The sequence below is a fragment of the Loxodonta africana genome, chromosome 14 (assembly GCF_030014295.1).
Source record: "Loxodonta africana isolate mLoxAfr1 chromosome 14, mLoxAfr1.hap2, whole genome shotgun sequence".
Taxonomy (NCBI): Eukaryota; Metazoa; Chordata; class Mammalia; order Proboscidea; family Elephantidae; genus Loxodonta; species Loxodonta africana.
This window is the reverse complement of record NC_087355.1, coordinates 10,970,679-10,998,495: the sequence shown is the minus strand read 5'-3', so window position 1 is coordinate 10,998,495 and position 27,817 is coordinate 10,970,679. Positions and strand designations below refer to the sequence as shown.

Genomic DNA, 27,817 nt, shown 5'->3' with positions numbered 1-27,817 from the left:
GGAAAAGATAGTCTTTTTAACAAATGGTGTTGGCGTAACTGGATATCCATTTGTAAAAAAATGAAACAGCACCCATACCTCACACCATGCACAAAAACTAACTCCAAGTGGATCAAAGACCTAAACATAATGACTAAAATGATAAAGATCATGGAAGAAAAAATAGGGATAACGTTAGGAGCCCTAATACAAGGCATAGACAGAATACAAAACGTTACCAAAAAAGACGAAGAGAAACCAGGTAACTGGGAGCTTCTAAAAATCAAACACCTATACTCATCTAAAGACTTCACCAAGAGAGTAAAAAGACCACCTACAGACTGGGAAAGAATTTTCAGCTATGACATCTCCGACCAGCGCCTGATCTCTAAAATCTACATGATTCTGTTAAAACTCAACCACAGAAAGACAAACAACCCAATCAAAGAGTGGGCAAAGGATATGAATACGCATTTCACTAAAGAAGATATTCAGGCAGCTAACAGATACATGAGAAAATGCTCTTGATCGTTAGTCATTAGAGAAATGCAAATTAAAACTACGATGAGATTCCATCTCACTCCAACAAGGCTGGCATTAATCCAAAAAACACAATAAATGTTGGAGAGGCTGCAGAGAGATTGGATCTCTTATACACTGCTGGTGGGAATGTAAAATGGTACAGCCACTTTGGAAATCTATCTGGCGTTTTCATAAAAAATTAGAAATAAAACTACCATATAACCCAGAAATCCCACTCCTCGGAATATACCCTAGAGAAATAAGAGCCTTTACACGAACAGATATATGCACACCCATGTTTATTGCAGCTCTGTTTACAACAGCAAAAAGCTGGAAGCAACCAAGGTGTCCATCAACGGATGAATGGTTAAATAAATTATGGTATATTCACACAATGGAATACTACGCATCGATAAAGAACAGTGAGGAATCTGTGAAACATTGCATAACATGGAGGAAACTGGAAGGCATTATGCTGAGTGAAATTAGTCAGATGCAAAAGGCCAAATATTGTATAAGGCCACTATTATAAGATCTTGAGAAATAGCATAAACTGAGAAGAACACGTTCTTTTGTGGTTACATGCGGGGGAGGGATACAGGATGGGAGAGGGTTATTTACTGATCAGTTAGTAGATAACTACTTTAGGTGAAGGGAAGGACAATACTCAATACACGAAGGTCAGCTCAACTGGACTGGACCAAAAGCAAAGAAGTTTCCGGGATAAACTGATTCTTCGAAGGTCAGCGGAGCAAGGGTAGGGGTTTGGGGACTATGGCTTAAGGGGACTTCTAAGTCAATTGGCATAATAAATTCTATTATGAAAACATTCTGCATCCCACTTTGAAGTGTGGCGTCTGGGGTCTTAAATGCTGACAAGCGGCCATCTAAGATGCATCAATTGGTCTCAACCCACCTGGATCAAAGGAGAATGAAGAACGCCAAGGTCACACGATAACTATGAGCCCAAGAGACAGAAAGGGCCACATGAACCAGAGACTTACATCATCCTGAGACCAGAAGAACTAGATGGTGCCCGGCCACAAACAATGACTGCCCTGACAGGGAAAACAACAGAGAACCCCTGAGGGAGCAGGAGAACAGTGGGATGCAGACCCCAAATTCTCATAAGAAGACCAGACTTAATGGTCTGACTGGACTAGAAGAATCCCAGCGGTCATGGTCCCCAAACCTTCTCTTGGCCCAGGACAGGAACCATTCCTGAAGACAACTCATCAGACATGGAAGGGACTGGACAATGGGTTGGAGAGAGATGCTGATGAAGAGTGAGCTACTTGTATCAGGTGGACACTTGAGACTATGTTGGCGTCTCCTGTCTGGAGGGGAGATACGAGGGTAGGGAGGGTTAGAAACTGGCAAAACGGTCACGAAAGGAGAGACTGGAAGGAGGGAGCCGGCTGACTCATTAGGAGGAGAGTAAGTGTGAGTATGGAGTAAGGTGTATATAAGCTTGTATGTGACAGACCAACTTGATTTGTAAACTTTCACTTAAATAAATTATTTTTTAAAAAAATTGAAGGAAAAAAATTGCCAAGAATCATATATCCATCAAAACTGTCTCTTAAATATGAAGGCGAAATTAAGACATTTCCAGATAAACACAAGTTGAGGGAATTTGTAAAAACCAAACCAAAACTACAAAAAATACTGAAGGGAGTTCTTTGGTTAGAAAATCAATAATATCAGGTATTGACCCAAGACTAGAACACTGGGCAGAGCAACCAGAAGTCAACCCAGACAAGGAAATCCAAAAAAAAAAAAAAAAAACAAAGCAAGATTAAAAAAAAAAAAAAAAGTCCAACACAGGGTAAGAATGATGTTATTATATAAAACAAGACAACATTGAAATAATAAAGAGGGACTAAGAAATGTAATCATACACCTTCCATATGGAGAGGAAGATACAAAGAAATAAAAGTTAGTTATAAATTTAGAAAAATAAGGGTAAATAATAAGGTAACCACAAAAGAGGCAAAGAGGCAAACTATCCTACTATTTTATTTATCAAAATAAAATACAAGGGAAAAATACAGACTCAGCAGAAACAAAATCAACAACAACAAATATGAGGAAAGGACAGTATATAAAGAAAATCTGCTCAGCACATAAAATCAAGTGGTAAAAAGAAGCTGTCAACATGCAGAGACATCAAAATCATGGCACTAAATTCATACCTATCCATGATTACCCTGAATATAAATGGAGTAAATGCACCAATAAAGAGACAGAGTGGCAGAATGGATTAAAAATCAAGATCCATCTATATGCTGCCTACAAGAGACACACCTTAGACTTAGAGACACAAACTAAAACTCAAAGGATGGAAAAAAATATATCAAGCAAACAACAATGAAAAAGGAGCAGGAGTGACAATATTAATTTCTGAAAAGTGGAGGACAGCTCCACAAAAATAGTAGGAGACTTGAACATACCACTTCTGGTGAAGGACAGGATATCCAGAAAGAAGCTCAATAAAGACATGGAAGATCTAAATGCCACAATCAACCAACTTGACCTCATAGACATACACAACACTCTACCCAACGGCAACCAACTATACTCTCTTTTCTAGTGCACATGGAACATTCTGTAGGATAGACCACATATTAAGTCATAAAGCAAGCCTTAGCAGAATCCGAAACATTGAAATATTACAAAGCATCTTCTCTGACCATAAGGCCATAAAAGTAGAAATCAATAACGGGAAAAGAAATCAAACACTTGGAAACTGAACAATACCCTGCTCAAAAAAGACTGGATTAGAGAAGACATTAAGGATGGAATAAAGAAATTCATAGAATCCAGTGAAAACAAAAACACTTCCTCTCAGAACCTTTGGGACACAGCAAAAGCAGTGCTCAGGCCAATTTATATCAATAAATGCACACATCCAAAAAGAAGACAGGGCCAAAATCAAAGAACTATACCTACAACTTGAACAAATAGTACGAGAGCAACGAAAGAAACCCACAGGCACCAGAAGAAAACAAATCATAAAAATCAGAGCTGAACTAAATGAAATAGAAAACAGAAAAACAGTTGAAAGAATTAACAAGACCAAAAGCTGTTTTTTTGAAAAACTCAACAAAATTGATAAACCTTTGGCCAAAGTGACAAAAGAAGAACAGGAGAGGAAACAACCCAAGTAAAGAAATGAGATGGGCGATATTACAACAGACCCAACTGAAATTAAAAGAATCATATCAGGTTACTATGAAAAACTATATTCAAATTTGAAAACCTAGAAGAAATGGATGAATTCCTAGAAACACACTACCTACCTAAACTAACACAAACAGAGGTAGATCAACTAAATAGACCCATAACAAAAGAAGAGATTGAACAGGTAATCAAAAAGCTCCCAACAAAAAAAAGCCCTGGTCTGGATGGCTTCACTGCAGAGTTCTACCAAACTTTCAGAGAAGAGTTAACACCACTACTACTAAAGGTATTTCAGAGCATAGAAAAGGATGGAATACTACCAAACTCGTTCTATGAAGCCACCATATTCCCATTACCAAAACCAGTTACAGAGACCAAGAGAAAAGAAAATTATAGACCTATATCCCTTATGAATGTAGATACAAAAATCCTCAAGAAAATTTTAGCCAATAGAATTCAACAACATATCCAAAAAATAATTCACCATAACCAAGTGGGATTCGTACCAGGTATGCAGGGAAGGTTCAACATTAGAAAAACAATTAATGTAATCCACCACATAAATAAAACAAAAGACAAGAATCAGATGATTTTATCAATTGATGCAGAAAAGGCATTTGACAAAGTTCAGCATTCATTCATGATAAAAACTCTCAGCAAAATAGGACTATAAGGAAAATGTCTCAGCATAATAAAGGGCATTTATACAAAGCCAAGAGCCAACATCACCCTATATGGACAGACCCTAAAAACATTCCCATTGAGATCGGGAACCAGACAAGGATGCCCTTTATCACCGCACTTATTCAACATTGCGCTGGAGGTCCTAGCCAGAGCAGTTAGGCTAGATAAAGAAATAAAGGGCATGGAGATTGGCAAGGAAGAAGTAAAAGTATCTCTATTTGCAGATGACATGAACTTATACACCGAAAACCCTATGGAATCCTCCAGAAAACTACTGAAACTAATAGAAGAGTTCAGCAGAGTATCGGGATACAAGATAAACATACAAAAATCACTTGGATTCCTCTACACCAACAAAAAGAACATCGAAGAGGAAATGACCAAATCAGTGCCATTTACAGTAGCCCCCAAGAAGATAAAATACTTAGGAATAAATGTTACCAGAGATATAAAAGATTTATACAAAGAAAATTACAATACACTTCTGCAAGAAACCAAAAGAGACTTACATAAGTGGAAGAACATACCTTGCTCGTGGATAGGAAGACTTAACATTATAAAAATGTCTCTTCTACCAAAAGCGATCTATACATTTAATGCAATTCCGATCCAAATCCCCAGGACATTCTTTAATGAGATGGAGAAACAAATCACCAATTTCATATGGAAGGGAAAGAGGCTCTGGATAAATAAGGCATTACTAAAAAAGAAGAACAAATTAGGAGGCCTTACTTTACCTGATTTTAGAACCTATTATACTGCCACAGTAGTCAAAACAGCCTGGTACTGATAAAACAACAGATACATGGACCAATGGAACAGAATTGAGAATCCAGACATAAATCCATCCACATATGAGCAGTTGATATTTGACAAAGGCCCCAAAACAGTTAAATGGGGAAAAGACTGTTTTTAACAAATGATGCTGGCATAACTGGATATCCATCTGCAAAAAAATGAAACAAGACCCATACCTCACTCCAGTCAACAAAAACGAACTCAAAATGGATCAAAGACCTAAACATAAAATCTAAAACGATAAAGATCATGGAAGAAAAAATAGGGACAACATCAGGAGCCCTAATACACGCCATAAACAATATAGAAAACATTATAAAGAACGTAGAAGAAAAACTAGATAACTAGGAGCTCCTAAAGATCAAACACTTAATGCTCATCCAAAGACTTCACCAAAAGAGTGAAAAGACTACCTACAGACTGGGAAAAAGTTTTTAGCTATGACATTTCTGAGCACCGCGTGATCTTTAAAATCTACACGATACTGCAAAAACTCAACTGCAAAAAGACAACCCAATTAAAAAATGGGCAAAAGATATGAATAGAGACTTCACTAAAGAAGACATTCAGGTAGCTAACAGATATATGAGGAAATGTTCACGATCACTAGCCATTAGAGAAATGCAGATCAAAACTACAATGAGATTTCATCTCACTCCAGCAAGGCTGGCATTAATCCAAAAAACACAAAATAATACATGTTGGAGAGTCTGTGGAGAGATTGGAACACTTCTACACTGCTGGTGGGAATGTCAAATGATACAGCCACTTTGGAAATCAATTTGGTGCTTCCTTAAAAGGTTAGAAATAGAAGTAGCATACGAGCCAGCAATCCCACTCCTTGGAATATATCCTAGAGTAATAAGAGCCTTTACACCAACAGATATATGCACACCCATGTTTATTGCAGCACTGTTTACGATAGCAATAACATGGAAGCAATGAATGTGCCCATCAATGGATGAATGGATAAATAAATTATGGTATATTCACACAATGGAATACTGCACATAGATAAAGAACAGTGAGGAATCTGTGAAACACTGCATAACATGGAGGAACCTGGAAGGCATTATGCTGAGTGAAATTAGTTGTAAAAGGACAAATATTGTATAAGACCACTATTATAAGAACTTGAGAAATAGTTTAAATTGAGAAGAAAACATTCTTTTGTGGTTAGGAGGGGGGAGGGAGGGAGGGTGGAAGAGGTGTATTCTCTAATTAGAAGATAAGAACTACTTTAGGTTAAGGGATAGAGAACACACGATACAGGGGAGGTTAGCACAATTGGACTAAACCAAAAGAAAGAATTTTCCTGAATAAACTGAATGCTTTGAAGGCCAGTGTAGCAGGGGTAGGGGTCTGGGGACCATGGTTTCGGGGACATCTAAGTCAACTGGCATAATAAAATCTATTAAGAAAACATTCTGCATCCTACTTTGAAGAGTGGCGTCTGGGGTCTTAAATGCTAGCAAGCAGCCATGTAAGATGCATCAGTTGTTCTCAACCCACCTGGTTCAAGGAGAATGAAGAACACCAAGGACACAAGGTGATTTCGAGCCCAAGAGACAGAAAGGGCCACATGAACCAGCGACTACATCATCCTGAGACCAGAAGAACTAGATGGTGCCTGGCTACAACCGATGACTGCCCTGACAGGGAACACAACAGAGAACCCCTGAGGGAGCATGAGAGCAATGGGATGCAGACGCCAAATTGTCATAAGTCCGGACGTAATGCTCTGACTGAGACTGGAAGGATCCCGGTGGTCACGGCCCCCAGACCTTCTGTTTCCCCAGGACAGGAACCATTTCCGAAGCCAACTCTTCAGACGTGGATTGGACTGGACAATGGGTTGGAGAGGGATGCCGGTGAAGAGTGAGCTTCTTGGATCAGGTGGCCACTTAAGACTATGTTGGCGTCTCCTGCCTGGAGGGGAGATGAGAGGGTGGAGGGGGTTAGAAGCTGGCGAAAAGGACACGAAAAGAGAGAGTGGAGGGAGAGAGCAGGCTGTCTCATTAGGGGGAGAGTAATTGGGAGTATGTAGGAAGGTGTATATGGGTTTTTGTATGAGAGACTGACTTGATTTGTAAACTTTCACTTAAAGCACAATAAAAAATTATTTGAAAAAAAAAATGGGGTGATGGGGAGAGCCTGGCCATATTACTCTCATCATTCAGCATGTTAGCCTGGGCTTATTTACATAGTGGTAATCACAAGATTCCCAAGAACAGAAAGAAAGGTCAAGCTCCAGTGTGCAAACGCTTTTTAAGTCTCTGCTTACATCATATTTCCTATCATCCCATTGGCCAAAGAAAGTCACATGAATCTCTCAACCAGATAAGGGATATAAAAAAGGAACAGAATCCCAAGTGTAAATATGTTCCTGCAGTTAGGAGTCACAGAGGATTAGTGCCTGACTAATGCCTGGGAAAGCTGAAGTAGCCTGTGCCATGATATCTAAAAGAACTGATAAGAACTAAAAGCACCTTTGGTAGTGGAGTAAGAATGCTGCCACTCTGGGATCTGTCTTCACTTCCGGAATTTGTTGCAGCAAGAGATGTGTGTTTCCCATGGACCAGATACGAGTCAGATGGGAAAGAGACGCTATGTGGAGTCATTGTGAATCCTGTTCACTAAGCCAAGAAAGGCCAAGAGACCTCACCAAAAAAAGGCTAAATTTGTGCTACCATCAGAGGCTTCTATTTTCTTTCCAACTCTCCCACCCCTGGAGCCCTGGGTAGTATAAAATGTCAATTAAGAAGTGTGAAAGAGGTGCCCAGCTACAACCGATGACGGCCCTGACAGGGAACACAACAGAGAACCCCTGAGGGAGCAGGAGAGCAGTGGGATGCAGACCCCAAATTCTCATAAGACCCAACTTAATGGTCTGACTGAGACTGGAAGGACCCCGGTGGTCATGGCCCCCAGACCTTCTGGTGCCCCAGGACAGGAACCATTCCTGAAGCCAACTCTTCAGACATGGATTGGACTGGACAATGTGTTGGAGAGGGATGCTGGTGAGGAGTGAGCTTCTTGGATCATGTGGCCACTTGAGACTATGTTGGCATCTCCTGCCTGGAAGGGAAATGAGAGGGTGGAGGGGGTTAGAAGCTGGCAAAAAGGACACGAAAAGAGAGAGTGGAGGGAGAGAGCAGGCTGTCTCATTAGGGGGAGAGTAATTGGGAGTGTGTAGCAAGGTGTGACTTGACGGCACTGGTTTTTTTTTTTTTTTTTAGCAAGGTGTATATGGGTTTTTGTGTGAGAGACTGACTTGATTTGTAAACTTTCACTTAAAGCACAATAAAAATTATTAAAAAAAAAAGAAGAAGAAGAAGATTGAAGGAATACGTAGTCACTGTACCAGAAAGAATTGTTGGTCTTCAACGATTTCAGGAGGTAGCATATGATCAACAACCGTGATGGTATTGAATGAGGATGTCCAAGCTGAACTGAAGGCATTCATGAAAAATCAAAACCAAAACTAAACCCAGTGCCGTCATGTCGATTCTGACTCATAGCGACCCTATAGGACAGGGTAGAACTGCCCCATAGTGTTTCCAAGGAGCACCTGGGGGATTTGAACTGCTGTCCCTTTAGTCAGCAGCCGTAGCACTTAACCACTACGCCACCAGGGTCTGGTGAAAAATAAGGCTGCAGGAATTGATGGAGTACTCATTGAGACGTTTAAACAAACAGATGCGGTGCTGGAAAGGCTCATTTATCTATGCCAAGAAATTTGAAAGACAGCTACCTGGCCAACCAACTGGAAGAGATCTATATTTGTGCCCATTCCAAAGAAAGGTAATCCAACAGAATGCAGAAATTATCCCACAATATCATTAATATCACACTCAACTAAAATTTTGCAGAAGATAATTCAAAAACGGTTGCAACAGTACGTTGATAGGGAACTGCCTGAAATTCAAGCTGGATTCTGAAGAAGATGTAGAACGAATGATATTATTGCTGATGCCAAATGGATCTTGGCTGAAGGCAGAGAATACTAAAAAGATGTTTACCTGTGTTTTATTGGCTATGCAAAGGCGTTTGACTGTGTGGCTCATAACAAACTATGGATAACATTGAGAAGAATGGGAATTTGAGAACACTTAATGGTGCTCACGCAGAGCCTGTACATAGACCAAGGGGCAACCATTCAAACAGAACAAGGGGAAACTACATATTCGAAATCAGGAAAGGTCGGGGTTGTTTCCTTTCACTGTGCCCATTTAATCAGGAAAGGTCGGGGTTGTTTCCTTTCACTGTACCCATTTAATCAGGAAAGGTCGGGGTTGTTTCCTTTCACTGTACCCATTTAATCAGGAAAGGTCGGGGTTGTTTCCTTTCACTGTACCCATTTAATCTGTATGCTGAGTAAAAAGAAGCTGGACTGTGTGAAAAACACGGCATCAGGATCAGAGCAAGACTCATTAACAAGCTGTAATATGCAAATGATACAACCTTGCTTGATGAAAGTGAAGAGGACTTGAAGTACTTACTGATGAAGATCAAAGACTACAAGCTTTTAGTATGGACTATACCTCAACATAAAGAAAACAAATATCCTCACAACTGGGCCAATATTGAAGTTGTCAAGAATTTCGTTTTACTTGGTTCCACAATCAATGCCCATGGAGCAGCAATCAAGAAATCAGATGGTGCATTGCGTGGGACAGATCTGCTGCAAAAGACCTCTTTAAAGTGTTAAAAAGCAAAGATATCACTTTGAGGACCAAGATGGACCTGACTGAAACTATGGTATTTTCAATTGCCTCATATGCATGTGAAAGTTAAACAATGAATAAGGAAGACTGAATAAGAATTGATGCATTTGTCTCACTTTGGTGAGTGGAGTCTGGGGTCTTAAAAGCTAGCAAGCAGCCATCTAAGATGCATCTATTGGTCCCAACCCACCTGGAGCAAAGGAGAATGAAGAGCACGAAAGACACTGGGAAAATACGAGCCCAAGAGACAAAGGGCCACATAAACCAGAGACTCCATCAGCCTGAGACCAGAAGAACTAGATGGTGCCCAGCTAGCACCAATCACTGCCCTGACAGGGAACACAACAGAAAATCTCTGATGGAGCAGGAGAACAGTGGGATGCAGATCTTAAATTCTCGTATAAAGACCAGGCTTAATGGTCTGAATGAGACTGGAGGGACCCTGACAGTCATGGTCCCTGGACCCTTTGATAGCCCAAGATTGGAACTATTCCTGAAACCAACTCTGCAGACAGGGGTTGGCCTGGGATATAAGATAGACAATGATGCCGGTAAGGAGTGAACGTCATGGCTCAAGTAGGCACATGAGGCTATGTGGGCAACTTCTGGCTGGTGGTGAGATGAGAAGGAAGAGGAGGGCAGGAGCTGGTTGAATGGACACAGGGAATACAGGGTGGAGAGGAGGAATATGCTGTCTCATTAAGGGGAGAGCAGCTGGGAGTGCTCGGCGGGGTGTGTATGGCTTTTGTATGAGAGACTGACTTGTAAAGTTTCACTTAAAGCACAATAAAAAAACAAACAGAAAGAATTGATGTATTGGAATTATGGTGTTGGCGAAGCATATTAAATATACCATGGACTGCCAGAAGAATGAACTAATCTGTCTTGGAAGAAGTACAGCCAGAATGCTCCTTAGAAGTGAGGATTCTGAGAGTTAGCTCTCATGTATTTTGGACATGTCATCAGGAGGGACCAATCCCTGGAGAACGACATCATGCTTTGTAAAATCAGCAAAAAAGAGGAAGACCCTCAGTGAAATGGATTGACACAGTGACTGCAGTAAGGGGTGGATGGTGCAGGAATGGGCAGTGTTTCGTTCTGTTATGCATGGGTTTGCCATGAGTCGGAATCGACTCGAAGGCATCTAAGAACTACAACAACAAGAAAAGGGTGAAGCGATAAAGAAGTTAAAGAAGAACAAATGAGAGAAGTAAAAGGAAGACCAGTGAGTATGATCACAGCAAAGTCCAGGGAAGGTAGTGCTTTCACATAGAAAGAGATCAGCACTGTAAGGGCTGAAAAATGTTCATGAGATTAGATGAGGAGCTCCTTGGTGGGCCAGAATTGTGTGGTCAGGCCAGAAGACAGAGTAGATTGAGGAGTGGAAGTGAGAAGATGTTAAGTTCGTAGGGAAGGCAGCATATATAAATGTCGATGAGGGTTCAAGGTGATGGTGGGCACACACCTAGTGCTCCTCTGTCTTCCAAATGCCATTGAAAAGGACAATGATATATTAAATTTGTCCCTCCCAAGACTGAGAATAGTGACTGAAACATAGTAGATAGGTGCTCAAAAATTTTCTCTATTAAATGAATAAAAATGAATACATTTATAACAGTGCTTGAAAAATAAGAATGTTTGCTTTTAGCGTGTCAGGAAATTTGAGGCTTCTTGGGAAGATGGAGGGAGCAGGGATCACCTTCACTGGGAGGCTGCAACCCCATAGGCCCCCCAAAGGACCATGGCAGACAGAAGCCTTTCTTTCCAGCATGGAGAAGGATTTAGTCTGATGCAGAAATGGACTGTGATCCGTGTTTAGGGTGGTGAATTCAGGTTCTGCCAGCAGAACCCGAATTCTAAGGGGCTGGCAGCTGGGTGTTTGCTCCCAGGTTAAAGATCTGCGAATCGTTCCCTCAATAAAGCCGGGAGTCTGTTGAATACTTGGATGTGGAGTTGTAAACACGGCAGAGCTTCCCATAATTCAGAACCTCCACCACAGGCAAGAAAAGCAAAAAAGGAAATTCAGTGCTGCCTGGGAGCAAAGCGAATGGTTTAACCCTTAGACCAGACGACTGGGGAGGAGCTTTTACTTTCCCTGTTTTATAGGAAGGAAGTGTGTGTCTCCTGTCGCTGAATGTGACTGACCTGGAATTTGAATCCGGGCCTGTTCACTTCAGGCCAAACCCCTCACAACCCTACTCTGTAGCCTGCTGTTTCCCAGTGACTTGACCTGAGAGGTTCAGAGATGAAGCCCGTGGTCCTATTTGTATTATAATGAAAGTTGTACAGTGCTTATGGATTATTTTTTCTTTTTATTTTATAGTATATGAACCACTGGAAAATGAAAGAATAGAAATTTCAGGTAAATTTTTCCTCTGAGCAAATATTTCCTGTAAACCAGCCTTTCAGTGTTTGTTAAATTGTCAAAACTTGCAGAACAAAGAATAGGTCTACCAAGAAATAAAGACATTTTCAAGTTGTCAAAAAAGTAATTGGGTATAAATATAATTATTCCCTGTTTATGAAGTAAGCTTTATGTCAATAGGGTTAATATCAGCCTAGTTGATGTATTTTTTTTATGTAATTTAGAAATTAAAGTTGATATTCTAGTATAAATGTTTTTAAGTCTATCTTATAGGTAAATCTAGTTCACACAAAGCCAGACATAGAGATCTGAATGGAGGTGGGTTAATGGAAGATGTTCGTGCTTTTTTTTCCCCATAATTTTAGATAATGCTGTGGAAGATTCAAACATAATTTCAGAAGGTAAGTTAATTTTATAAAAACAGTTTACTTTCCATGTTAAAAACCAAAAAACCAAACCTATTGCCGTCAAGTTAATTTGGACTCGTAACAACCCTATAGGACAGAGAAGAACTGCCCCATAGAGTTTCCAAGGAGCCCTTGTTGGATTTGAACTGCCAGCCTCTTGGTTAGCAGGTGTAGCTCTTAACCACTATGCCACCAGGGTTTCCCCATATTAAAAGTGTGTTCATTTATTCAACAAAAATTTAATGGAGGACTTACTTGCTATCTATACAGTGTCCAGGAGCTAGGGGTATAGAGTGAATAAGACAGACAAGTTCCTGTGTTCGTTGGAGCTAGCTATCTAGTGGGGAAGCACATGGTAAAGTAACTGAAGATTATGAGAAGTGTGGTAATGGAGATAAACAGGGCACCATAATGGAGACTAACTGATTAGGGTAGGGAGGGCCACTCTATATAGGTGGGGGCCATCATCCCCTGAGAAGTAGCCTGGTGAGAAAGGATGACAGTTGGGTCCTTTATGCTGTCTATCATTCAGCTGGAAAGAAATGTTTTTGGAAGTTGAGGGATGGTTTGTGAATAATAAAAACAGTTACATACATTAAATAAGGATACTTCAGCTCCACTTAGATACAGTTATATAGTTCTTAACAGTTATAGTTCTTAACAGTTTACAAAGTTCTTTCATATATATTCATTCAATTTTTCCTCACTGTAGACACTGAGGAGGAAGTAGGACAAATGTCTTTGTACTTATTTTATAAATTAAGAGCTGAAACTTGTGTGAAGTCAAGGATTTGCCAAGATCCCGTGGCTGCTCAGCAGCTAAGGCAGTGTTGGACCCAGGAGTGGGATCTGACGTTGACTTTTTGAGTAGGGTGTGCATTTGAACAACAGCAGGTTGCCACAAAAAGCATAACAAGGAGAATTTTGCGTGTAGGATTAACTCATGTAAGTTGTTTATGAGTAGTTAATTGTCAGTTTTCTGGTTTAGCATGCCTGCTTTCGAGCAGACTCTGGATAATAGTGCACTCAGCTAAAAGGAAAGAAGACAGGAGCAGGTGTGGAGGGAGTGGGGGTTGGGGGTAAAAGCCCTCTGGTCCGCTTAGCTGTGAGAAGCCCCTCAGTGGGGACTACAGGCTCACTCTGTGTACGCAGGAATCCATCTCCATGTAGGTCCTACCTCCCATTTCTCAGTTCTTCATGAAGAATATGCATGTTGTGAAGAATACGGCCGAGCCTGTGTTTTTATTCAGTTACAGTCAGAAGATGGAAACCAAGGAAGAACTCCGTCCAACACCCCTGCATATATTGTTTTGTGTAAAAGTACTAACGTCATAAAATGACACTGTAGCCCCTGCTTTCAGCTTCTGCTTCTGTCAGTACTACGTATTAGAAATAGAGTTTTTCCTAAGATTGCGTTTAAAGCATTTCAGGCATTTTGATTAGCTTATAGAGAGCAGAGTAGAGACCACTAAGGGGATTTCTTCCAGTGGACAGTGAGACTAGGCTGAGTACCTTCAGCCCAACCTGCAGGTTTTATGCTGGGCTCTTATCAGCACCTGACAAGTGAGAGGAAACTCAACTCACCCCAGCCTCCAGCCTCCTCTTCCCCATCTCTTTGCTTTATCCTAACTGATTGCATCTAAATACATTTGATTTCCCAAACCAGAAATGTAATAGTCATCACTGAGGCCTCCTTTTCCCTCTGTCTCACTATAGCTAATACCAAATCCTGTAGAATAGACTCCCTCAACATTTCTTACAGCTATTCTTTTCTCTATAGCTCTTGTACTAGGAAGTCCCTCGGTGGTGCAAACAGTTAACACACTGGACTACTAACCCAGAGGCTGGAAGTTTAAGTCCTCCCAGAAGCTCTTTGGAAGAAAGGCCTGGCAGTCTACTTCAGAAAAAATCAGCCATTGAAAATCCTATGGTGCACAGTTCTACTCTGACGTACTTACGGTGTTGCCACAAGTCTGAATTCACTTGATGGCAGCTGGTTTTCTCACGCTACAGATCTAATTCAGCCTCTCGTCATTCTCCTGGACAAATAGAAGTAGTCTTTTTGATGCTGTACTTGTCCCCTTCAAATCCGTCTTTCACTATGCCATTAGGATAATCTCTTTGAAAATATGTATTTGACTATATTAGTCCTATGCTTAGACCCTTCTGTTACTCCTCATCTGTGTCATTAAGGTTACTTTCAGTTGCAAGTAACAAAACCCAGTGCTATTTGCCTTAATCAGTAAAGACACAGGACAGCTTATTCGGGGCTTGTAGGACATAGTAAGAAATTTGGATTATATTCTTATGTACAGTGGGAAACTGTGGAAACACTGAAGCAAGATATGGCATGATCTGATTTAGATTTTCAGGAATTACTTCACCTCTAGTTAGAGAACTGATTAGATGGAGCAAGAATGAAAGAGGTGACCCTGTTAGGAAATTATTGTGTACTAATCCAGAGAAGTGATCATGGTGGCCTGGAATAAGATCATGGCAGAGGGAAAATTTTGAGCTTAAGGTATATTTTAGAATTACAATGAATGGAATTTTCTGATAGATGTGAAGGAAAGAGGAGTAAGAGGCTTCGGTTTGGCTTGCATAACTGTTGCATAATAGGGCCATTTACGGAGAAGACGACTAGGATATTGAGGAAACTGGTTTGGGGATAAAATCAAAGCCTTCGTATTAGGTATTTTAAGTTTGGAATGAGTGTGGGATATCTGAGTGGATATTCCGATCTGATGGGCAAGACCTGGGATAGATACAGACATTTGGGAGCCGTCATCATGAAGATGGTATTTAACTGGGGAAACTGATACAGTCGTTCGGGAAGTGAGTACAGAGGAAGTAGAGAGGCAGTCCCAGGACTGAGCGCTAAGAAGCCCCAGAACTGTGAGGCTGGGAGACCAGAGAGGCAGTCCCAGGACTGAGCACTAAGGAACCCCAGTACTGTGGGGCTTGGGGAGTAGAGAGGCAGTCCTAGGACTGAGCGCTAAGGAGTGCCAGTACTGTGAGGCTGGGAGAGTAGAGAGGCAGTCCCAGGATTGAGCCGTAAGGGGCCCCAGTACTGTGAGGCTGGGAGAGCAGAGAGGCAATCCCAGGACTGAGCACTAAGGAACTGCAGTACTGTGGGGCTGGGAGAGGAGAGAGGCAGTTCCAGGACTGAGCACTAAGGAACCCCAGTACTGTGGGGCTGGGGGAGTGGAGAGGCAGTCCTAGGACTGAGCACTAAGGAGCTCTAGTACTGTGAGGCTGGGAGAGTAGAGAGGCAGTCCCAGGACTGAGCGCTAAGGAGCTCCAGGATTGTGAGGTTGGGTAGAGGATAAACAACCAGTGAGACAGGAGGAAGCCAGCAGAGAAAAGCTTTTATGAAGAATATGTTCCATGCTGCAGAGTGTCCAAAGAATCTCAGGACCGAGAAGTAAAAATTCTATTTGGCAAAGTAAAAATTGTTGGTGATCTTAACCAAAGCTGTTTGAGTAAATGGATGGGAGTGAAAACCACACTGAAGTGGGTCGAAGAGTTCTGTAGTAAAGCAGAGTTAGGGTCTATAAAGAGACCGCTTTTTGTGTTATACAGAGGCAATTAATTAGCTATTTCTTAAAAACAAAATATCCTCTTACTACATCATATACCAAAGTAAATTTAGATGAGTTACTTAAATACAAGGTTTTTTCTAGAATAAAATTAAATGAACACTTCATTTATCTTAAGATAGCAGTGGGGCTTTCTTAATACATATCAGTGATGGAAATAACGAAGGAAGTGATAATACTTTTATGATGGACCAAAAAAAAAAAAAACTTCAAATGACATAAGTAAATAAGATTCTGAGAAAAATACTGATAAGGTTGACAAAGCATAATATATCTGTAAGTTATTAGGAGCCAAATAAGTGGGAAAGCCTATTAACAAGCTAGTCACAACACAGGTAGTAGTTATTAAAACTAGAATAACGATCATCTTCATCAATAAGTCAAAGATACACAAATTAAAATTAGGGAAAATTTCTTTAAAAGTTAAGCATGTACTTACCGTACCCAAGAGAGATGAAAGTACATCTGCATGAAGATTTGTACCTGAATGTCCATGGCAGCATTATTCAGGATAGTCAAAGAAATGGAAACAACCTAAATGTTCATCAGTTGGTGAACGGATAAATAAAATGTGATGCATCCAAACAATGGAATATTACTTTGCAATAAAGCTATTGATCCACGAAACAATGTGGATGGATCTCAGAAACATCACATGAAATGAATGAAGCCAGACACAGAAAACCAAGTACTGGATCATTGCACTCATGTGAAAGTCTAGAAAAGGCAAAACTGTCCTTACAGAAAATAGATCAGCACCTTTCTGGGGCCTGGTGGGAGGGTGGGGTTTGAGTGCAAAGGGCCATGACGGAATTTTTGGAGCGATGGAAATGTTCTCTAATGGTGGGGGAGGTTACATAGGTGTATAGACATGGCCAAAACTCATTGAAAAAAAAAAAAAAAGTACACACGAAATGGGTGAATTGTATGAAAATTATGCTTTAATAAAGTTTAAAAACCAGAGTTATCTTTTCACCAAAGTAGCGGTAATTTTTAAAATTTAGTAAAATTAAATTTTTCGCATTGTTTCACTCATCTTAAAACTAGGTTATGAGGTAAAAACCACAAAGAAACACTTCAAGGCAGAAAGAAGATGTTTTTAAATGTCTTTCCGTAGCTCTCTTATCAAGTCTGATGCAACACTGTGGTGGAAACCCTAGTTTTTAGTCCACACCTTCTTTGATAAGCAGTGGAGTTTGAGTTCAGTCAGTTAGGCAGATGATGTTTGAAAGCCTCTTCTGCAGAACAAGCACGAAGTTATATCTAATTCTTCTTTGTTGTGATGGTGTAAAAATCTAGTGTCTTTATGATAATTGCAGCTGAATTTTTTAAAAGCCTGTAAAAAAAATAATCCCTGTAACTTAAGCACTGGCAGTCTGTGTTTAAACGCTGGTTGGCAATATGTAATGAATTGTCACTTTTATTTATTTTAGAAGTAACTGCTCCCCCTGCCGAAGAGCAACAGGAAGTACCACCAGGTATGACATTTTCCTCGATGTATTTTCCCTTGCTGTTGAATTTTAAAATTTCCTATTGATATTAACACTAATTTTATGAAATAAATCTATGAAGGGTAGAAGTCCAGAGAGAGAAGGATTAACTGTGCCTAAATTGAAAAAGGATATTTTCTGTGTTTCGGTCAGTTGAGCCACAGCAATAGAATATACACACTAGGCTCAGTGTAGAACATGCTGGTGGAGCTAGAATTTGAGAAGTATCAGCAGTCAAAGGACCATAGGATTTTGGCTATTATAGATGGTGGTAGGGGTGGAAGTTAGGTAGCGTTTTTTTTTTTTTTTTTCTTTTTCTTTTTGATTCATAAGCTATTTGGTGGAGAATATGGAATCAGAGTTGCTTTAAGGTGGAAGTTTAATAGTGCATACACCTGTGACATTCGCCTTCTTTCTCCGCATTCCTGTCGTCCGCAAGAGCATCAGTAGTGCCCGTGTGGCATTTCAGGCTCCCAAGATCTGTCAGGACTACGCCTTCCTTTCACTCTGTCACATTAAACCCATTTCCCTACTTTTCCCTGCCTTCCACCATCTGCTCTCTCTAGTCATCATGGGTTTAAAAGAATGGGAACAGCATTTCAGCCAAGACCTGCGCTTTCAAATGCATTTTAGAGATGACCTTAACTACACCAGCAGTTGGAAATTGGCATACATACTTCCTGTTCTCATAGTGGGAAAGAACGTTTTAGTGATGAGAGGATTTTCCATATCCTGCCTCTTTCCCAAATGTATTTCATCTTGTTTCTGTATTTATTTTTATTTTTTTGTGTGTGTAGGTGTGTTTAATTGGTTCAATCTTTATTCATTTTTTTACATTATGCTTAATGTGAGTTTCATAGCAATTGTAAGCTTCGCTCTTGGGGATTTTGATAGTAAGAGTTGTGCCTCTCAGAGTTTATTAAATACAGAATCTCGGGGAAAATAAACCACCTTTATGGTCATAGATTACTTTCAGTGGTATGTCAGGTTGTTTCTGCTTATTTTATTATTGGAATCCTTCAGGTTTTGATAGTTGACATACCACGTACATTCATAATAATACGTAGAAAAAAGTACTTGACGATGAGTTCTTCTGTGTTGGTACTTTAATATGAATGAGAAAAGTAATCTGTGGAGAAATGGGTCTTTTACATGATAACTACTGAGAAAACATGTATTTTGTGTTTAAAAAAATGGACAGGACAGAGAAAGTTGATATTTATGTCCTACTTTTCTTGCTAAAACCCGTTGCCCTCAAGTCAATTCCTACTCATGACGACCCCATGTCTGCAGAGTAGAACTTCTCTGTAGGGGTTTCCAGGCTATGACCTTTTGGAAATAGAATTCCAGGGCTTTTTTCCTGGATGCCTTTGAGTGGTTTTGAATTGCCAACCTTTTGATCAGTAGTCAGTGCTTCATCTTTTGCACTACGCACGGTTAGTTTCCCCTTTATTGTCGAGCGGTGCTTCCCACGTGGCCTGATTGTATCTGGCGAGGCAGAGCAGGTTATGGAATTGGTATTTTGATTTCTGTTCCCTTAAAGGAAACTTTTGTAAGCATTCTTAAAAAATAACAAGTTTCTATAACATTGCTATCTTTCAAGTCGCAGTTCATGATTTTTAATATTGATCTAACGTTAGGTAAAGTATGAAAGTTAATATTGTTTTCTTTTTCTGGGAGAAACATTCTGTGCTTTTCTTTTTCAATGTTTTATAAATGGAGCCCAGTAATTTCCTTGGAACATAAATATAAGAGGTTGGGATGATGGAATAAGGGTATGAGGCATTTAAACATTGAAGCATATGAAAATGAAGATTTGGGTAATATGCGTAGTTCCTGACAAATAATAGTGGTAGTTACTGTTATATAACTAGTATGTAACTGTTATGTACGGTGCTGTCAGGTCGATTCTAACGTGTGGTGGCCCGTGTGTGTCAGTAGAACTGTGCTCCATAGGGTTCTCAATGACTGATGTTTTAGAAGTAGATCACCAGGCCTTTCTTCAAACCTTCAACCTTTCGGTTGTCAGTCTAATGTGTTAACCTTTACACCAAACAGGGACTCCACACGTAATAAGCTCCTAGTAAATGGCAGCTCTGGCCAGTATTGTTTATTAATTAGACTAATCTTTGAGGTGGATCAAGAGAGGCTGCGTTCTGAAAGCTCTGCTCCCAAAGATGGAACCTATAACTTGGCACCATAAAAGTTTGATTGGCCTGCTGCACAGCTGTCACCAGACCTTGCCAAGAGAGAATGGAGGGCTGAGAGTCAGCAATAGTTATTTTTAATGTTTGCACTTGGTTTACTTACTTCCTGTTATCTCCCTAGTCTTACTTTGCTACAATTTTTATTAATTATACAAAATAACCCCCCACGTGTCTGTCAGTTTGTCATACTGTGGGGGCTTGTGTGTTGCTGTGATGCTGGAAGCTATGCCACCGGTATTCAGATACCAGCAGGGTCACCCAAGGAGGACAGGTTTCAGCTGAGCTTCCAGACTAAGACAGACTAGGAAGAAGGACCCGGCAGTCTACTTCTGAAAAGCATTAGCCAGGGGAAACCTTATGAATAGCAGCGGAACATTGATATAGTGCTGGAAGATGAGCCCCCCAGATTGGAAGGCACTCAAAAAATGACTGGGGAAGAGCTGCCTCCTCAAATTAGAGTTGACCTTAATGACGTGGATGGAGTAAAGCTTTCGGGACCTTCATTTGCTGATGTGGCACGACTCAAAATGAGAAGAAACAGCTGCAAATACCCATTAATAATCGGAACCTGGAATGTACGAAGTATAAATCTAGGAAAATTGGAAATCATAAAAAATGAGATGGAACGCATAAACATAGATATCCTAGGCATTAGTAAGCTGAAATGGACTGGTATTGGCCATTTTGAATTCGACAATCACATAGTCTACTATGCTGGGAATGACAACTCAAAGAGGAATGGTGTTACATTCATCGTCAAAAAGAATGTTTCAAGATCTATGCTGAAGTACAGTGTTGTCAGTGATAGGGTAATATCCATACGCCTACAAGGAAGACCAGTTAATACGACTATTATTCAAATTTACGCACCAACCACTGGGGCCAAAGATGAAGAATTAAAAGATTTTTATCAGCTGTTGCAGTCTGAAATTGATCAAACATGCAATCAAGATGCATTGATAATTACTGGTGATTGGAATGCAAAAGTTGGAAACAAAGAAGAAGGATCAGTAGCTGGAAAATATGGCCTTGGTGATAGAAACAATGCCAGAGATCGAATGATAGAATTTTGCAAGACCAACAACTTCTTCCTTGCCGGATACCTTCTTTCACCAGCATAAATGGCGACTATACACGTGGACCTCGCCAGATGGAATACACAGGTATCAAATTGACTACGTCTGTGGAAAGAGACATGGAAAAGCTCAATATCATCAGTCAGAACAAGGCCAGGGGCCGACTGTGGAAGAGACCATCAATTGCTCATATGCAAGTTCAAGCTGAAACCGAAGAAAATCAGAGCAAGTCCACGAGAGCCAAAATACGACCTTGAATATATCCCACCTGAATTTAGAGACCTTCTGAAGAATAGATTTGACGCATTGAACACTAGTGACCGCAGACCAGACGAGTTGTGGAATGACATCAAGGACATCATCCACGAAGAAAGCAAGAGGTCACTGAAAAGACAGGAAAGAAAGAAAAGACCAAGATGGATATCAGAGGAGACTCTGAAACTTTCTCTTGAGGGTCAAGCAGCTAAAGCAAAAGGAAGAATTGATGAAGTAAAAGAACTGAACAGAAGATTTCGAAGGGCCTCTCGAGAAGACAAAATAAATTGTTATAATGACATGTGCAAAGAGCTGGAGATGGATAACCAAAAGGGAAGAACACGCTTGGCGTTTCTCAAGCTGAAAGAACTGAATTAAAAATTCAAGCCTCGAGTTGCAATAGTGAAGGATTCCATGGGGAAAATATTAAATGATGCAGGAAGCGTCAAAAGAAGATGGGAGGGATACACAGAGTCATTATACCAAAAAGAATTAGTTGATAGTCAACCGTTTCAAGAGGTGGCATATAATCAGGAACTCATGGTACTGAAGGAAGAAGTCCAAGCTGTTCTGAAGGCATTGGCGAGAAACAAGCCTCCAGGAATTCATGGAATATCAATTGAGATGTTTCAACAAACAGATGCAGCACTGGAGGTGCTCACTCATCTATGCCAAGAAATATGGAAGACATCTTCCTGGCCAACTGATTGGAAGAGATCCATATTTATGCCTATTCCCAAGAAGGGTGATCCAACCAAATGTGGAAATTATAGAACAATATCATTAATATCACACACAAGCAAAATTCTGCTGAAGATCATTCAAAAACACCTGCAGCAGTGTATCGGCAGGGAACTGCCAGAAATTCAGGCCAGTTTCAGAAGAGGATGTGGAACCAGGGATATCATTGCTGATGTCAGATGGATCCTGGCTGAAAGCAGAGAATACCAGAAGGATGTTTACCTGTTGTTTATTGACTATGCAAAGGCATTCGACTGTGTGGATCATAACAAACTGTGGATAACACTGCGAAGAATGGGAATTGCAGAACACTTAATTGTGCTCCTGAGGAACCTTTACATAGATCGAGGCAGTTGTTTGGACAGAACAAGGGGATACTGATTGGTTTAAAGTCAGGAAAGGTGTGCGTCAGGGTTGTATTCTTTCACAATAACCTATTTAATCTGTATGCTGAACAAATAATACGAGAAGCTGGACTATATGAAGAAGAATGGTGCATAAGGATTGGAGGAAGACTCATTAACAACCTGCATTATGCAGATGACACAACCTTGCTTGCTGAAAGTGAAGAGGACTTGAAGCACTTACTAATGAAGATCAAAGACCACAGCCTTCAGTATGGATTACACCTCAACATAAAGAAAACAAAAATCCTCACAACTGGACCAATAATCAACATCATGTTAAACGGAGAAAAGATTGAAGTTGTCAAGGATTTGATTTTACTTGGATCCACAATCAACAGCCATGGAAGCAGCAGTCAAGAAATCAAAAGACGCATTGCATTGGGCAAATCTGCTGCAAAGGACCTCTTTGAAGTGCTGAAGAGCAAAGATGTCGCTCTGAAGACTAAGGTGCGCCTGACCCAAGCCATGGTATTTTCAATCGCATCATATGCATGTGAAAGCTGGACAATGAATAAGGAAGACCGAAGAAGAGTTGACGCCTTTGAATTGTGATGTTGGTGAAGAATATTGAATATACCATGGACTGCCAAAAGAACGAACAAATCTGTCTCAGAAGAAGTACAACCAGAATGCTCCTTTAGAAGCAAGGATCGCGAGACTGCGTCTTACATACTTTGGACATGTTGTCAGGAGGGAACAGTCCCTGGAGAAGGACATCATGCTTGGCAGAGTACAGGGTCAGCGGAAAAGAGGAAGACCCTCAACGAGGTGGACTGACACCGTGGCTGCAGCAATGAGCTCAAGCATAACAACGATTATAAGGATGGCGCAGGGCCGGGCAGCGTTTCTTTCTGTTGTGCATAGGGTCACCATGAGTCGGAACCGACTGGACGGCACCTAACAACAACGACATACAAAATAACCGTTAATAAATATGTATGAGTGATATTTTCATACAATAAGGTGACTGCTTTTATAATAGTGTTTGTGTATCTGATTACAGAAACGTTAGTGGTGGGGTCCATCTCCTTACTACTTCTTAATCTTTAAAATTATTCAGTAGAAAACTCAAACTGAGGACTTCTGCAAAATGCTGGATGTTCATTTTTTTCTGGCCCTTGGGACCTAATTAGTAATTACTTTGCCTTCCTTCATCAGTGTATAATTAGGTTATACAGTTTCATGCTACTTATTAAAGTTCATAGTAATATATTTATCTGTGTGATAATTCTACAAGTCACCAACTGGCTGTCTTAATTAACCACTGTATCCAGCACACAGCCAGTCAGTGCTAACATTTATTAAACTTTATGGACCAGGTGGAGTTCCTGGGAGGTGCAAAGGGTTAACTCACTTTGCTGCTAACCAAAAGGTTGGAGGTTCAGATCCACCCAGAGGTGTCTTGGAAGAAAGGCCTGGCAGTATACTTCCAAAAAATCAGCCATCGAAACCCCTACAGAGCACAATTCTACTCTGACACACACAGCGTCACCACGAGTTAAAGGTGACTCAGTTCCACCTGATGGTGGGTCAGGTGCTGTTCTGAGCACGTTGCATGTATTGATGCATTTCATCTTCCCGATCCTCCAAGAGGCACACATGCTGGTACATCCATTTTACAGATGTGAAAACTGAGACACAGTTTGCAGAGTAACTTGCCACATGTCACAGAGCTAACAAGTGGTGAAACTGGGATTGATCCTTGCAGTCCGTCTTCAGAGCCCACGCTCTTAACTGTTGTGCTGAAGAGGGCATTACGTAAATTAAGGCCTAAGAGCTGATGAGAGTTTTTAGAGCTGTTTTGGCGTGATGAGCTTAGATATGTTATATTCTTAGGCATTTTTACTTAATATACGTTAGTACATCAGTTGGAACTCATAAATGTTGAATATTTCATTATTATTCATGGTAGAAAAGTTAAATTGCCTGATAGTGTAAATTTTGCAATGTTTTATGTTTGTAAATTTTAACTGCTTTTCAGGTATGCTTATGGCAAGGATGTAAAATTTTAATCTCAGTTTCTTTTTTTTTAATTGTTTTTAGAACCCCTACTCCTTTATCAGATTTTCACCTTTCTCCTCAAACTCATATTTTTACTTGAAATCCAACTGTATTTGTAGCAGTAGGATTACATGAATATACATAGCACAAATTGAGTGATTTGTGAAGGATTCATTTATGAAATTTATCTGAGTAAAATTTTCTACCAAACAACACTTTTAAGGCCATTGACTGATTGGATCCATTAGCAGTTTTTCTGCCATACCATACTGGGGAAAAAAATCAATTTTATGTTTTGTTGAATTACATTATTCAAAATGGAGGTATTTGAGCATCATTGTACCTGGGTGGTTCTGCTGCTCCTGTGTGTTTGCAAATGGAGATAACATTTCTAACTTGCCCTTCTGTTGATCATCCTTTTATCAAGAACAGTGGTTTCACTCTATTGCATCCTTCCAGAACTTTGACTCCTTTGACCCCAACATTTTTCATTGATCAGTAAGGTCCTTAGTCAGCTTTAGGCTGGCAGCACAAGGTTCCAGTCAGGAGCAGGGGTTGTCTTTATTGCTATTAGCAGCTAATGTTTAATAACTATTTTTTATATATATTATTGTTGTTGACTCAGTTTATTCAAGAAGTATTCATTGAGTAACTACTATGATCCAGGCCCTGTGCTGGACAAGGAAGATACATAATGAGCAGTTTAGTCCCTGCCCTGTAGTGGTTGCCAGTCCAGTGGGAATATCGCTGAGTAAAGCAATAAGACAATGTCATTAACTGCTCAGAATGATATACAGGGAAGCACACAGGAGGGATAACTAACCCAGTTTCAGAGGGCTTCCCACATGTCACTGAGCAGACTTGTGAACACTGATAGAAGTTACTCGAGTTGGCAGATGGGGACAGAGGAAGCAAGTGCTTATTGAGCTAAGACAACCAGAAGTGTGCTACTTGGGGGCGTAAGAAGATAAAGTGGACAAGTCGGCAGGCATCAGGTCTTGAAGTGGCTTATATACCAAGTCCAAGAGTTTGGATTTGGACCTACAAGTGGCAGGAAACCTTTGAAAAATTCCAAGCACAGGATTCACAGGATCAAATCCACATTTGAAAAGATCACTCCCAGGAGGAGTCACTGAGACCAGTAAGGGGTGGGGGCATTAATGCCAGCCAGAAGTGGTGGGAGCCTGGACTGTGGTGGTGTGGGTGGAGAGGAAGGATTGATTTCATGGAGATTTGAGTTGGAACTAAGGGGGCAGCTGAGGAGTCAAGGATGATTTCTGCATTTTTAACTTGAGTCCTTGTGAATGAATGGGGGAACCTCTGTGGAGATGGAGAAGCAGTGGAGATGACTAGCTTAGTTTGGGAGATGTTGGGTTTGCAACTTTGAGGACCACTTTGGAGTGGAGTCCTTTGATTAAACATTTAGGAGCACATGTTGCTATCATTCAGAATTGCAACTAAAGTTTATTTTATTTGCCTTTTAATTAATACTCATACTTTAAACATCTTTCCATGGTCTCACTGTGATTTTTTTTTTTTTTTAATTTTTGATTGCCACAGGTTACAGAAATGTTTGTTTCTCTAAAGGAATAGTTGATTAATTGTTAAATTAACTGTTCCTCTTGAGGTGTAATTTACATTGGGAAGTGCTCAGATCTTGAGCATAGAGCTTGGTGCCTGTTTACATATATGCTCATACCCTTGTACCTACTACCTAGATTCAGATCTAGAGTATTTCTAGCACCCAGATCTCTGTCCTTCTTGCTCCCTTCCAGTAATACCCCCACCAAAGGTAACCACTATTCTGACTTGTATTTTCATTGATGGTTTTGCCTGCTTTTTAATTTAATATAAATAGAATCTCGTATATACATACACACACTTTTTTGTAACTGGCTTCTATTGCTCAGTATCATGTCTGTGAGTTTCATCCATCTTGTTATACATAATAATTTGATTGTGTTCTACAAATATACTACATTTCTTTTTAATCCAGTGTACTGTTGACGGACATGGGGGGGAGGGAGAGAAGGTCTCCAGAGTTTGCCTATTATGAAAAAGCTGCTATGAATATTCTCATGGTAGATGTAAACCCTCATTTCTGTTGTTTGTACCAAGGTAGGCATATCCTTTCTAGTTGCTCCATTTTAGCACCAAAGGTAATTCTGCCAGGAGAAGAACTACAGTTACACATGTGGCAGCACACATGTGCAGGTGATAGATGGCTCGGAGCAAGGAAGGACAGAAAGAGGGAAGGACTCAGGAGGGGAGGAGGAAGAAACCTATCGTAATCCAGGTTTAGACATTATGTGAAAGATTGGCTAAGCCTATATATGCACCTGACCTTTTGTAATCTAATCATAACATAAATCCAGTGTGGTAATAGTAAAATAAATCAGACACCAACGTTTGGAATGAGAAAATATTTGTAAAAGGTAGGGGAGGGGTGAATTTCTCCAAAGACTGAAATTTTTCAGTTCAGTTTTAATTCTCACGAGGTCTCATGAACCTCACATTTTCATCAGCCACTTGGCAGATAGTCCCCAGTGACTAGTCTAGGTATTTAATCAGTCTCTTACCAAATTGCCCTTAAAAAAAAAAAAAAAAAAGTTTATTTCTGCTGGTGGGTTTTTTTTAAGAGTGGAATGAAGATGAAGGAATTTCACAGTCTGTTTCCGGTTGGTCCTTTAATTTAGATTTCCCCTTATTTTTGCAGATACTTAAAGCTTCAAAACAGACTCCCCTACTACCACAGGAGGACCAGCCTAACCATACGCTCCAAAAGATGGCTGTGATAAATCTTGTGAAGTAATTACTGAGCAAATCAGGATCTTTGGGAATGGACACTAAAGATGTTTTGAATGAGTTGTAGTTCACCATCATTGTAGTATTTTTTTTCTTTTTTTAGGAACAAAAAGTACATGTAACTTTACATTCCTGCATGTCCTTTCTTGATAGCATTAGTGGATCCATTAGGTTTCTTTCCTTTTTTTCTTTTTGTGACACAGCTTTTCAGTTTACCTGCATTTATGTGTGTTTTTCAGGCAATAGTTAAGACAACTATTGATGACGTAGCAGCAGTTGTCTTGGCGGAGTTTTAATATGTGTTGTTAGAAGTTAACACTACCTGTATTGAATTGGTGTGTGCAGACTGTGGTAAACCTGACTTAAAAGCCATTAAGAGTGCTTGGCAGTAGCACTCTTAAAATATATATATGCTGTGACAGTTTAAGTTGTATATATCTGCACTGATATTCTTATCACAAATTTCGGCATTAGCTTTGAGTATTCAGGTTAAAACTCAAATTTTGAGATTTTTGTAGCAATTAGTTAATTATAAAAAAACTAATATTTCAATAGACATTGTAAATTATCC

At 40.1% G+C, this 27,817-nt stretch overlaps 1 protein-coding gene across 21 annotated transcripts in view; it reads left to right on the top strand.

Annotated features, from left to right (window-relative positions):
* The window catches only part of ASPH (aspartate beta-hydroxylase), a 299,144-nt gene that overhangs the window by 121,834 nt on the left and 149,493 nt on the right, over positions 1–27,817 (top strand). For all 21 annotated transcript variants that reach the window (XM_023545707.2, XM_064267734.1, XM_064267742.1 and 18 more), the window contains 3 exons: positions 12,217–12,255; positions 12,624–12,659; positions 17,698–17,742. In XM_023545707.2, coding sequence (XP_023401475.1) covers positions 12,217–12,255; positions 12,624–12,659; positions 17,698–17,742 — 120 coding nt within the window. The remainder of the gene's footprint in view (positions 1–12,216; positions 12,256–12,623; positions 12,660–17,697; positions 17,743–27,817) is intronic.